The 13963-nt window shown below is 50.0% G+C and overlaps 1 protein-coding gene across 8 annotated transcripts in view; it reads left to right on the top strand.

The window, feature by feature from the left end:
• EVC2 (EvC ciliary complex subunit 2) overlaps positions 1-13963 on the top strand; it is an 85181-nt gene that overhangs the window by 10582 nt on the left and 60636 nt on the right. For 6 of the 8 annotated variants that reach the window (XM_084799898.1, XM_084799900.1, XM_084799901.1 and 3 more), the window contains exons 3-6: positions 826-1012; positions 4508-4617; positions 5291-5344; positions 13140-13274. In XM_084799898.1, coding sequence (XP_084656024.1) covers positions 826-1012; positions 4508-4617; positions 5291-5344; positions 13140-13274 — 486 coding nt within the window. Of the gene's footprint in view, positions 1-825; positions 1013-4507; positions 4618-5290; positions 5345-13139; positions 13275-13963 lie in introns of those variants that run through there. The other 2 variants (XM_084799902.1, XM_084799904.1) reach the window with 2 other exon arrangements.

Here is a 13963-nt window from a genome sequence, read left to right as displayed (position 1 = left end):
TGTGTATTTCTATGTGTACCTGTTTGTGTAAGTATGTGTGTGTGTGTTTGTGTAGGTGTATGTGTAAATATGTGTGTGTAGTTGTGTGTATGTATGTTTGTATGTGTAGGTGTGTGTATGTGTAGGTGTGTGTATGTGCATGTATGTGTGTGTGTGTGTATGCATGTGCATAGAGGCCAGAAGCTGGTGTCATGTGGCATCCTTAATCAGTTGTCACCTTGGATGTTGAGAGGGCACCTCTTTCTTAAACCAGAGCTCACCAGGGCAGCTAGCCTAGCTAGCCAGCTTGTTCCAGGAACTGATCTCTTCTTGGCATTTACCTGAGTTCTGAGGATCCAGACTCCAGTGTCCTCTCTTGCACCTCTAATGACCCACTTGAGCCATCTCCCCAGCTCCTGGAGCCAGAGCTTTAATGGCCAGGCCTTCAAGGGTGAGGGACTCCAGATTCAAATATAGCAAGTCACACATATGGTGGAACGGAGCCTGGGTGGAGTAGACCAGCCAGGAAGAGGGAGCCCACTGGACAGCAAGCGGCCCCCAGAGATCTGGCTGTGGAGTCAGAGCTGCATCTTCAGTGACCCAGGCTGAGCTCTCAGCACTCAGGAGATTTCTCTGTAGGGATGACTTCACTGCATCTCAGGGCACTGGTTTCTTGGAAAGTGTCTTTAAGTCAGCTTGACAAGTGAGGGTCCACACCTGCCCCCCTTCTCATATCAGGTGGAGCCTGAGCGAGCATGGGAGCCTGTGTAAGGCTCAGGCTTGTGGGTCATCATAGGAAGCCAGACCACCTGGGGGCTGCCCTTGCTCACTTTTCCCCTGTCCTAGGTGTCTGGGCAGAGTGAGTCACGGGTTATGCACGTGCAGCTGTCAGTGAACAACACCAGGACGCCCATGTCAGTCAACCTTTCGGACTTGCTTGTGGTAGACAAGATCACTGGCCTCACTGTGAAGGAGTCGGCTGGAAATAAGACTCAGGATGGAACCCAGACTTTCAGAAAGAAGTTTCTGCCAGGTAACCACTGCTGCTTCAGGCCACTGTGACATGTGTGTTAGAATGAATTCCTGCATCTCTCTTGGGGAGGGCCACCACAGAGCTAGCCTATTGTGGCAAGACAGGAGCATCCCCCTCCCCAACCCCCCGTCCGCCGCCCAAGTCTCCTGTGTCTCCCGCTAAAACTATGGATTTCCTACTTGATTTAGGCAGAGATAAGGGTTGGGGAATAAGTGTCAGGTATTTTTAAAATACAGTCTCAGTTTTATTTTAATCAGCTTCAGTTGGATATAGTGGTAGATCTGTGGATTAGAGCGAATCGGTGGCCCATCAGTAGTTCGTAGTGACTCTTCACCCTGTTGACCAGAATTACTGCCGGTCAGGAAGATGAAAAGATAGACAAAGGCAAAGGTGGATTGCCATCAGTCGCAGCAACACGATCACAAAATAGTTAGACATGGCCACCCATGGGTAAGCATGCTGTTCGTTGGTGCGCTATTAGATTTCCACTGCTGAGCGTGGTGGCGCACGCCTTTAATCCCAGCACTCAGGAGGCAGAGGCAGGCGGATTGCTGTGAGTTCAAGGCCAGCCTGGTCTACAAAGTGAGCCCAGGACAGTCAAGGCTACACAGAGAAACCCTGTCTCAAAAAACCAAAAAACCAAAAACCAAAAAACCAAAAACAAAACAACAACCCCCCCCCCCAAAAAAAAAACCAAAAAACAAAAGATTTCCACTGCTGTAACAAAATCTGGGCTGAGGGTCTCCTAGAGGGGAAAGGTTCATTTTGGCTCATAGTTCTAGACGCTTCGGGCCCCGTTGCTTTGGGCCTGTGGTGATATATAACATGACAGTAACATGTGATGGCGTAGAGCAAGCAGTTTACCTTATTGTGGAAAGAAGATAGCAAATGGAGTTTGGGGATCCCTTTGTAGGATAGACCCTGTTGCCTGGAAACCGTGTGTCTTTGAACAGTTCATCCATCTTCCTGCCAATGCTAGTGCCACGGACCTGGGAGCAGGCCTTCAACACGTAGGCCTTTGGGCGCAATCCAGAGCCAAAGGGTCGCTTATAGTGTAGACTGCTGGCTTCCACAGGACCTTCCTCAGTTGACCTATCCCTGATTAACTAACCAACTTCAGAGCCATCCTTTCCCCCACGAGGTTGGAGACTCCTTTCTTGTTGGGAAACATCTCCTGTGCAAAGGAAGAAACTGAGGCTGGAGTGGGTGGGGAGATGCCCAGGGCCATGGGCAGCAGCCATGCTGAGATGGAAGCAGGTGCCCTGAGCCCCATCAGCCTGGGTACCGGCTGAGATGGAAGCAGGTGCCCTGAGCCCCATCAGCCTGGGTACCGGCTGAGATGGAAGCAGGTGCCCTGAGCCCCATCAGCCTGGGTACCGGCTACACCCTGCAGCTCTTCATCTGCCCATACCCACTCTGCTGTGTGGCCCACACTGCTCAGCATTGCTCACCTCTCCCCTTTGAGCTTGGATGGGCTCTTCTAACCTTCCTTAACACAGTTCTATTGACAGAAGCTAGTGGAGCAATCTGCAGCTAGTGACCTATTTTGGTAGCTCTGGTTTAAAAGAGGTTCTAAAATGTTCATATCCCAGCTAAGGCAACCCCAGGGCTCTCCTTTCAAAGATATAGAAACAAATCTCCACATTGATTCTTAGGCTGGAGTTCAGAGAATGGCACAAGGGCTGTGTGTGGGCAGAGAACAGGCAGTCTGGGATTCTCCTGGCCTGGCAGCTTAACTACATGCCTTCTAGAAAGCCCCTGAGCAGCCTGGACTTCATAGATCTGTGCATCTTGGTGCCTCAGAGCATGGCTATAGTGGGATGCATAAGCTCATGCGTCATGGCTGTTAGTCTAGTCAGGAGCTGGTATTGCCTTTGTTTTCCTTTTGCTGCCCTACTGCCTACCTCTTCCTTTCCAGTATCTTTCATGGTTCTCGCTCCTGTTGGGTCATGCCTGTTCTGACACTGTCCGTCAGACTGTCCTGGGAGGTCCCTCTGTCCTGCTCAGAACATAACACACCTCTAGTCCATGAGAATCGGTCTTAAGGTTACCATTCCTGGGAGTTCTACTTGATTCCAACTGCAAGCCCTCCCCCTGCCTCCAATCTCCCACAGGGACCCATCTCTTAAATGTCCCTACTCTAGCCATGCCTCACCCTAGGTACTAACTAAATCCTACTCCACCACATGGGGAACACATGTCCTTGCCTGCACCAAGGATGGTGACACCCACTGGGAGAGGTCAGGGTCATAGTGATGGAGAGGGATATCTACACAGCCCAGCCTGGCCTGTGGGAAGTGCCCCAGGGTTGGTGGGCACCGTGCTCTGTTTCCATTCTTGGGGATGTATTCTCCTGTTTATTCCAGGCCTTTGTTCTGCCCAGGAAGCTGTGTTCCCTGAAGCCACAGTCCAGCTCACCTGTTCCTGAGCTCCCTATACTGGCACGCAATACTGGCTTTCAAGTTAGGAGACAGGCGACCAATTCACCCAATGAATGACTCTAAAATCAAATGGCCAATCAGACTGTAGTTGTTTCTTCCTTCTCTGACTCCTTTACCATCATCATCCTTTGACATTCCCCCCCCCCCCCCCATGAGGTTTCTGTGTGTAATAGCCCTGGCTGTCCTGGAACTCTCTTTGTAGATCAGGCTGTCCTTGAACTCACAGAGATCTGCCTGCCTATGCCAAGTGGTGGGATTAAAAGCATGTGCCATCACGCCCAGCTCCCTGTCCTCCCTTTTCAAAAGTGTAGTTTAGCTGGCCTGGGAGCTATGTGGTTTTTACCTACCACCTGGCTGATCTAAGTCACAGTGTCTCCTGCACACTGCCAAAGGGAGCAGGTTCTATGTGTTAAACGTTGGCACTTTCTTGGGACCCGAGCAGGAATGCTCTGGATGCAAGAACTACGATCTGGGAAGGTGGCAGCACCTACCTTCTCCTTCTCAGTGTCTTAGCTTTTGTCCTTGTAAGAAAGCCATGCAGAAATGGTGATTTTTCTAGACAAACTGCTTCCCAGGCTCCAGGCTCTTCTCGCCTGCTTTCTACACAGTGGTCTTGCTGTCTCTAAGTTAAGTGTAGTATTTCAGCTCTGCCATTCACCTGAGGGGCTGGAACCCTGCAGGAGCTGAGAGTCCTGCTGTCTGTGGGCAGTGCCCTGTGAGAGCTCAGATGAGTATGCTACAGAGAGAGAAAGGGGCCAGAGAGACCAGCCCTGCTTCCAGCAGCTTGTGCCTGCTTCTGCCTGGGAGGCTTAGAGCAAATTCTAATGTACTCTGCCCACTGGACCACTCCCAGAATCCCCTGCAGTGTAGAAATCCAGATGCTTCTTGCTGGGATCCTGGGCTGGCAGGATCCAGCTGTGGCAATGTGCAGGGCTACCGGGGTCAGGGCTGTTGCCAAGGCCATGGGGGGTGGGGGTGGGGGACTATTTCAGGATGTGGCCTGGTGTGGGGAGGCCTTCCTCCTTCTTGACCTGCCCTTGCTCTCTCTGAGCAGTGGGAGAGTGCTACTCTGTCAGCTACATGGCCTCGCTGGACCCCACAGCCCTCGGGACTGGAGGAAACCTGGACCTTCCTGCCCTGCTCATCTTTCAGAGCCCCTCACAGGTAACCCTGTCACCCTCACTTGGCCATGCCACTGCCCTGGATGGGTGCTTGGGGATACTGACCACAGGGCACAGGTGCAGGCTTCCTTTCCTCCCTCCCTCCCTCCCTCCCTCCCTCCCTTCTTCTCTCCCTTCCTCCCTCTCTCCCTCTCTCCTTCCCTCCCTCCCTCCTTTTCTCCCTCCCTTCCTTTCCTCCCTCCCTTCCTTTCTTCTCTACTTCCTTCAGTCTCCTCTCCTTCCTCCCTTCCCTGGGTGATGTCACCTGCTGACAAGGGCAGCTTCCCTGATAAAAGCCTTCTCCTCGTCCTTTCTCTTCCGTGTCCGATGTTAATTAGCTTCACTTTCTAGCCACCTTTGAGTTCTATGTGGCTCCCATTTCAAAGATGAGACAGCCGAGGCAAATGCAGATGAATACCTTGCCTGAGTTTAGACTAGCTACACTGCTCCCACCCTGTTCACCACAGAGAGCTGTGTACCTTCTCAGCCCTCGGGACATGGGTTTGGGTTGCCACAGTCTTCAGTAGAAAACCAAAGTTCCAGCCCCACTGTCTCCTGAAGAGTCAAACCCCACCTTACCCGGAAGCCAGGAGCCAGTTACCATTGGATTTAGGTGAGTGGGTTGGACATGGGTCAGACTCCACATGATGGAAGCATTTCTTCTCTCTCTTTCCCAGAACAGAACTCAGATAAGAGCCCACTTTACCATCACAGTGGAAGAGCAGATAACGGTAAGACAACGTTCAGGTCCATCCTGTGCTCAAGCTCACCTAGGCCCGTGCTATGTTGATGTGTGGCCTGACCTCAGAGCCAAGGTGTGTGTGTGGGGGGGGGTACCAGCCACGGGCCTTACATCCCTGCTATGTGGGGTCTTAGGCCCCATGGGTCCTGAAACTGGTTCTCTTAGTGACCTTCTAGAATGAGTGCCAACCGGTTGCAATTTAGGGTCACCATGGAAACTATATCAGTTTCTGTTGCTGCAATAAAGCACTGTGACTAAGGTAGCACACAGGAGGAATTTATTTGGGCTCACTGTTCTAGAGGGATGAGAGTCCATCATGTCAGGAAGCTATGGCGGCAGGACCAAGGCGCTGAAGGATGATGTGTTCAGCCACAAACACAGAGCAAGTAGAGACAGACTATGGACTCTCAAAGCTCATCCCCAGTCATGTGCTTCCTCCAACAAGGCCATACCCCCAAAGGCTCCAGAACGTCCCCAAAACAGCGCCACTGCCTGGGGACCAAATTGCTCAAATACATGACCTGTGAGGAAATTGCATATTCACACCGGCATAGAAACAAACCTATGAGCACATCTTGTAGGAAGTCTCTAGATTGAGTTAACTGATGTGGGCCTAGTGTCCTGGCCCAGCTGCTGGGACAGATTGTCTTCCCAGATTGCACCGGGGGACACCGAATGTGCAGGCAGTCTCCCTGTCTCGGCTGTTCATTAGGAATGTGTTTCCTTTTTGCTTCACAGTGAAGTTCTTCCTAGCACACGCACTCATTCGCCTGTGTCTAATAGGTATGACTCACTCTGTGGTTTAGTCTGCCTTTTCCAGGAGAGAGGGGGGTAAGAGGGAGGGAGGGAGGGAGAGCCAGAAGGGGAGAGAGGAGAATGAGTCCACAGTGCATATTAGCTCACATGATGATGGCGGCAGCAAAGTCCTTGTATACCAGCCCTGTGGCATAGCCCAAGTTAGAAGTCCTCAGGCTTGGGATGCTGATGGTGTGCCTCATCTGAGGATGCAAGTCTGACAACCCAGTGCTCATTGGTATGTGGCCTATAGTCTTAGGCAGAAGAATCTTGAATTCTGTGGTCATGAACCAGACAAGAAGAACGTGTCCCTGTGTCAGGAAACAGACAGACAGACAGACAAACAGATTCAACTTGCTCCTGGATTGGGTTCCATTCTGTCCAGCCAACTGGGTAGCTAGCACCTGAACATACTCACATGGACTGGATCTAGGTGTTGTCCAAGTTCACCTACAGGTAGGGCAAATCTCGGGGACACTTGCCTATGTTCACATACTAGGTATATCTTTCTGTTTTGACTCACCTGCAGTCTCCCTCAGATGCACCCAAAGTCAGGATTTTCCCTGGTGTTCCTTAACCCCATCAAGCTGTGATCAAACTACACAGAGATGCTCCCCACCTCCTCAGCAACTCAGGGGCCAGGTCTCCCAAGCAGTTCACGAATGCTCAGTCTTGTCATCTTTGACACAAGCTTGTAAGAGAGACCCCACTATTAAATCACCTTTATTTCACAGATGGGGAAGCTGAGGTCATGCAGTTTGCCCATGATCCTATGTCTAGAATGGCATGTTCTCTAAGGCCACCCCTAGGCTTGGTGACCCCAGAGACTCACAGTTGTCATGGCTCAGACTGAACTAGGAAAGGCTGATTGACTATTAGGATCTAGGATCGCTTAAAAGACACACTTCTGGGCATGCCTATGTGAGCATCTCCAGATAGGTGTACCTGAAGGGGGAAGACCCACCCCGAGTGTAGCCGCCACCACCCCCATATGCTGGGGATAAAAAGAAAAGAGCAAGCTGAACAGCAGTGTTCATCTCTCTCTGCTTCCTGCCTGTGGATGTGATGTGGCCAACTGCCTCAAGCTCCTGCTGTCATGGTCTCCTTGCTATGGCGGACTGTAATGTAGAAGACCTCTGCCTCCCTTATGTTGCCTTTATCAGGTGTTTTGTCATAGCAAGAAGAAAAGTGGCTCATACAGCCACACAGCCAAGTTAGCCGAGGGGAAACAGAAAATGAAGTCTAGAGAAAGTCCTTAGCGACCTTCAGGTCCTCTCCTGGGGGACTCCCCAGCAATGAGTTCTAGGAACTTCTGTGCATGTTCTTTAGGGATTGAGTGCTACACAGGTACCCTCTGCCTGACTCCAAGAGGAGGAGGAGGAGGAGGAGGAGGAGAAGGAAGAGGAGGAGGAGAAGGAAGAGGAGGAAGAGGAGGAGTGGGGGAAGGAGGAGGCAGGTGCTCAGAGGGACCACACTGTTTGTACAACATGTTAAGTGAGTGGTGGGTTCTCCCCTAAATGTGGGTTCCCAGATGTTAGTTAAGGCCCAGGCTCACAAGGTAGCCTTTAGAGAAAAGAAGGACAGCAAAGCCAGGCATGTCACTCTTGCTTGCAGGATTAACAGATGGTGGTATGGCCTTTGATCCCAGGTATTCTGATGGCAAACTCCACAGCTATGCAGTGAGGCTCAGCACCTCCCAGGGGCCAAAGCCCTGCATAGAAGAGATGGAAACCAAGCCCGGGTCTAGCTTTTAGCAAGCCTGCAATCCAGTGATGTAGTTAAATTTGTAGACCACTGTTTCCTTTGTTGGTCTGAGAGCTCCAAAAGAGAGAGCCTGATCTGGTTCACTCTGTGTCCCTTTTACTGCCTCACTTGGTAGGTGACAGTCAGTCAGTAAAATAGCCCTTGATTGAGTTGATTGCCCCCAATGATGATTGCCATTCAGTTGAAGAGGTGGCAGATGCTCTTACGATTGTGATGAGGAATCTTATCTGTCTTAATGGATGCGCCCCGCCTTCCAAGTCTCAGCCCTCCCACAAGGAGGCTGCAGGCTCCCCCTCACCAGGTACCCTCTGGGACCTGTTCGAGGGTCTCTGTGCAGTGGAGCTATGAACCACAGTATTGTTGACATAGCAGGCTTTACAGCCACATGCTCTGCTTTGAATCCTGACTCTGCACTGACCGTAATTGACCTTCAGCATGTTCTAGCCTAGCTGGGCCTCAGCTTTCCCATATATAAAATGAGAACCATATCACAGGCGTCTGTCCAGACAAATGGGCTAGTCTGTACATAGCACAGTGTTTCTTTAAGTCTCCGTGAATCCTCAGCACTCATCGCTGGTGTCATTTTATGTAGCAAGAGAGCAACACCAACCTGCCAGTGGTCTGTGATCAGTGAGAACGGTTGTTGTCATTACGGTATCAGGCTCAGGTGGTGTTTGTACCAGGAGAGCTGTGCTGGCACTAGAAGCATACGTGAGACCCAGGGAAGTGTTCTAGGGCCTGGGGTCTGCTGTGCATAGCTTCAGGGTTAAGCTGATGTTGGCTGTAGGATGGACACAACTCCAGGTGTCCCTGGGAGAGAGCCGTGACAGTGAGGCTGGCTCCTTGTCTCCGAGTGTGTTCAGGAGGTCTGCCCTGGACACTTGCAGAGGTGACAGGGTTGTACTGGTGGGAGAGTGGTGGCTGGGGGACCACCAATACTGTCATCAGACGGAGCAATGGAATGTGTCTGCTTGCTATGTGGTCATCGTTTGGGACAATGTGCCGACTGCCTTATTGCCTCTTTAATTTTCCACCTCGAGCTAAAAAGCCAACCTGTTAAGGAAAATAAGATCTCAAGAAAATGTCTTCTTCATTTACTACCCAAAATCTTGTCCTTCTCCACCCCCTGGTGAGGAGAGTCTCTGAGAGTGTCCCTCAGTGCCAGACAAACTGCAGGTCTCGGATTCCTCCAGACCCACCCGCTGCCTGTGGACTGGGCACTAGCAGCTGGCAGGCACCAGGACAGCAGGCTGCAAGGCTCTCTGGGAGGGGTCCAAGAGCCCATGAAGACACACACACACACACACACACACACACAGATTTTTGCGTCACAGTGGCTGGAATCATTCCAAGCTCACTGCTGGCAATCCTCCTTGGGAGATAGAGAACTTAGGTGTGTGTCTATTGCAGTGAGGTGGTGTTTTGTTAAGTGGAGAGAAGATTGTGTCCTGTGTAGATTTAGGGCCAAATGACTGGATCTTCTGAAAGAAGGTGAATGCTCTAATCAGGCCAAAATATAAATAAAGTAATATATAGAAAGTTAACGAGTAATAATCTGGGGGAATTTTACTTTTACTTGGAAGTTTACTTTTAAATTTTAGTTGGAAGTTTTACGTAAAAAAAAAAAACATCAGCAAGAAAGATTAGTGCGAAACTTGAAGAGGCATTTATATTTTATGTATCACTATATAAATATAATTTATATTTAGAGTGCATATGAAAGGCAAATGTCCTAATATGTAAAGAGCATGCGTTAACTAACAAGAAGAGGAATGCCATAACAGATGGCTAGCTATGAAGTGAGAATTCCCAAACACATGGTTTTACAGGGAGCCCATGGAACCTGGTGGATGTGATACTATTGGCAAACCCACAAGGCTTTGAGTTGAGGCGGTGGTGTGCAGGCACTCATGTCATCACTATTGCTTTTTCTGCCACATCGTTTTCTAGCCCCTTAACCCTTGTTCTGACCTCAGTTCCACACATGACTCTAGTTGCCTTCCTTAGAACACAGATCTTCCTGAGCTCTTTCTTTAGGGGCTTCTTATGGAGGCTTCATCAGAAAAGTTAACCCTCTTGGCTCCTCCAGCGGCCACTGGGACCGTCTGGTTCCCCAGGCTTTTCTCTAAGGCATCCTTCAGAACCCAGGCCAGTTTCTCTGACCTCTACTCCCCAGGCGGGTGGGTTGTTTGCCCCCTGCTGGACTTCCATGGCATTTCAGCGTTAGGCTTACTCCTGTTGGCACTTGTCACCTGTTTTTGGTTGTTGTTATTGTTTGTTTGTTTTGAGACAGGGCTTCTCTGTGTATCCCTGGCTGACCTAGACTCGCTTTGTAGGCCAGGCTAACCTAGAACTCACAGAGATCTGCCTGCTGAGTGCTGGGATCAAAGGCGAGCGCTACAATGTCTGGTGACACCTGTTTGTTGTTAAGAGATTTTTTGCCTGGAAGAGGCCTTAAGATGATCTGACACTACATCTTCATTTTATTGGGAAAGAAGCAGGATCCTGGAAACTGGCCATGATCAGGATGCTCTACACCTGCATGGCTGGGAGGAGTCCCCTGAGATGTGTGCCTGAGCCAAGCTCTGCTCTGTTGGTGCATTAGCAGGTGTTATTAGTCAGGGCTCTCTGAACCAATCAAATGAATTTACTTAAAGGGAGTTATTAGATTGATTTGCACAAGATGGTCTAGGTCAATGGTTCTCAACCTTCCTAATGCTGCAACCCTTTAATACAGTTCCTCATATTGCGGTGAACCCCAAACATAAAATTCTTTTTGTTGCTACCTCATAACTGTAATTTTTCTATAGCTATGAGTCATAATGTAAACATCTGGTATGCAGGATATCTGATATTCAACCCCTGCGAAAGGGTCATTTGACCCTCCCCCCCCCCCAAAGGGGCCATCACCCACAGGTTGAGAACCTCTGGTCTAGATTATTCAACAGCAGCCATCTTCACCCAGGGGAGGCAGAGAACCTGGAGTTTCTCAGCTCACCAGGCCGGATCCTTCAGTAGTCCCAAGGTGGCTCCAAAGGCCTAGAGGACTCCTGGAGTGTCTCTGGTCCTCAGCCCACCCTGGAAGGGAGAAGCTGGGCTCCCATGTCAGTGGAGGGTGAAGGTGGCGGCAGCAGCAGAGCCAGCAGCAATAGCGTGGGTGAACGTTCAAATAGAGCAGGTGAGCTCACCACCAGGGGGCTGACCGTGAAGCTTCCCCCTTCAGGTCTCCTGTTATCTGGGCTGCCACTGGAAGTTACTAACAAGACTTAGGGTGGGCCTCCCCAGTTCAAATGACCTCAGATAGTCTCTGCACAGCTTAGGGCTGTGCCCAGCAGCTTGTCCCCTGGTTGATTCAGATCTAGTCAAGTTGACAGCTAAGATGACACATCACAGCAAGACTGCATTAGGATGTGTCATGTATGATTGGCACTTTCTGCAGTCAAGCTGAATGTTCATTAATCACTTGGAGGCTAGAAGTCTCTTTGCTGTCACTGCCACTCCTCCAGTTCACTGGGACAAGGGGCAGCAAACCACTGTCCTGCCTGTTCCTTGGATATGGAGGCCCAGCAAAGGATTTAAACAAAACTTGCTGAAACCTCTTCTGGCAAAGCTGTATGTGTCCCCCTTTCCCCATGTTTGGGGAAGTATGTGGGCATAGGGAGTAATATATGTTCCCCATTTCCTGTATTTGGGGGAAAGTCCTCTGTTTCCTGTGTTTGGGGGAGTAGGTGGGTATGTGTGTCCCCTGTTTCTTGTGTTTGGGGAAGTGGGTGGGCAGGATTACTGTATAGCCACTGGACATCCTGAGATTTCTTTGCACCCAGCCTCCACACACACAGAAAAGCTGAACAATGACATCACTCCCACCACCAGGGAGAACTACAGCTGGCGCACTAGCTTCCTGCCTTCCAAGCCTATAGATACATTTACTGCATAATTAAAACCAAACTTTCTAAACGAGCCTTCATTGTGTCTTTGCAATGGTATTGAATGCCCGTCCTTTCAAGTCTCTCTTGAAAGGCCGTATTGTGCAATGTCACTCCTCATAAATGCTATGAAGAATCCATCAAAGCAAGGGTACAGCAAATGTGTGATTATAGGGGTGCACATAATGAGCAATGATTCTTTTCAAGGGGCGGGGAGGAAAGTTAGCATGCACTGGGGGGTGGAGGTCGTCATAACTACCTCTTTTGCTTTTTGCCTAGACATCACAGTTTAGGCTGCATTGTGTCCCCAATATCTCTGTTGACAGTGGTTGGTGTGTGTGTGTGGGGGGTGGATTTGGCTGTGCCATTTGTGGGGACACTTAGGAGTGATGACTTGAAAGGCTGGATCTAATGCTCTAACAGCTGCCGTTTTGGTTCCTGTCTCTCCAGTAGAGGGGTTCTCTCACCCTGGTAGAGGAGTTTCTTTGGTGCCAGCCTTCCAAACAGGCGTCGGCTTTTGTATACTTTTATCCACTCTGTCACTGTCTTCCATCCATTTATTGTTGCGTGAGTAGTCCTATACCCTGAGCCCTTCTCTGCTCGAAGTAGTAATGGCAGCTCAGATGCCCCGAGATGGCTCAACAGTTAAGAGCACTGGCTGCTCTTCCAGAGGACCCAGGTTCAATTCCCAGTACCCTTCCTTATGGCAGCTCACAACTGTCTATAATTTCAGTTTCAGGAGCCCTGACACCCTTGTACAGACATACATACAACGCACACTAAATAAAAATAAATCAAGTTAAAAAAAAACTGCCCCCTCCAAGACCCAGATGTTCTAACTGATGGCAAGGTGTTTCAGCTTCTGTAATATGGATTCTATATGTGCATGCATGCATGCATGCATGTGTATGAGTGAGTGTGTGCATGTGTATGGTGTAGTGTGTGTATGTTTGTGTGTGCATGTGCATACATGTGTGCACATAATAACAAAGTAGGAAATTTACTGGCATTGATATTGCGTGAATCAAGTATTGTGCACTCATCGTTGCTATGTAGTTCCAGAACATTCTCATCACTCCCAGTGGAGATTCTGTACCTATAAGTAGTCACACTCATTCCTTTCCTCCCAGCCCCTGGCAGGCATTCCCCTGCCTCCAGTCTCTGTGGTTAGTGGACTCTGGGTATTTCTCAGCACCTGTCTTTTGTCTCTGTTCTGTGCTACCTTGATGTCATCTACCTGACTGGGGAACCAGCCAGTGGTAGCATGGGGAAACCTCAGACACCTTTCTCTCCGTGCAGGTTCTGCCTAACCACGGTCTCCATGCAGCAGGCTTCATCGCATCCTTCTTTGTCTCCCTCATGCTGACCTTGGTGGCCCTGTTCTTCCTGGCACAGGGCTGGTGTCCTCAGGGAAGCATGCTGGCCAGATGCCGGGTGAGTCTCCCTCCCAGCGATGTTTTGGTCAGCAGTGGTGTAGGCTGGATATTCATCCTTCAGCCTGATGTGTCTCTACTCTGGACCACGTCAGACCCTGCCAGGGACCTAAGGATAGATGCTCACCTTTGCTTGTCCTATGACACAAACTCACTGTTAACCCCGGGGCTGGTGATGTCTCTCAATGGTAGAGCACTTGCCTAGCTGATGCCAGGCCAATCCACAGCATTACCAGCAAATAAGCAAATTAATTAATTAATTCATTAAGCAAAAGCTCCTAGGATAATTCCTTAAAATTTATTCTTAATGAGCGCACAATTGTGTGACTTTATCAGGTAGAATGTGATAGCTTGACACATGGGGGTGCAGTGTGGAATGATGATCTGTTGGGCATGGCAATCTCCTCACCTCAGGGGTTCATCAATTCTTTGCATGGGGGAGAATGTATATACTCTCTTCAGTTAGTGTAAAATGTGAGGCACCTTCTTGGTGACCAGGCTGCTGCCCTGTGCTATGGAGCGGCCCAGCGTTTTCCTCCAGGTTACCCCAACATGGCTGTCACCTCCCAGCTTCTCCCCTGCTCCCTCCTCAACCCTGCCAACCATTGCTCTACGCTCAACCTCTAATGGATCATCTTCTTTAGAGTCCACACGTGACAGAGATCAGCCCCTGGCTTGTTCAGATGTAAC

The sequence above is a fragment of the Acomys minous genome (assembly GCF_964271855.1).
Source record: "Acomys minous genome assembly, chromosome: 10".
In the NCBI taxonomy this organism is placed as follows: Eukaryota; Metazoa; Chordata; class Mammalia; order Rodentia; family Muridae; genus Acomys; species Acomys minous.
This window is presented reverse-complemented; position numbering and strand designations above follow the sequence as displayed.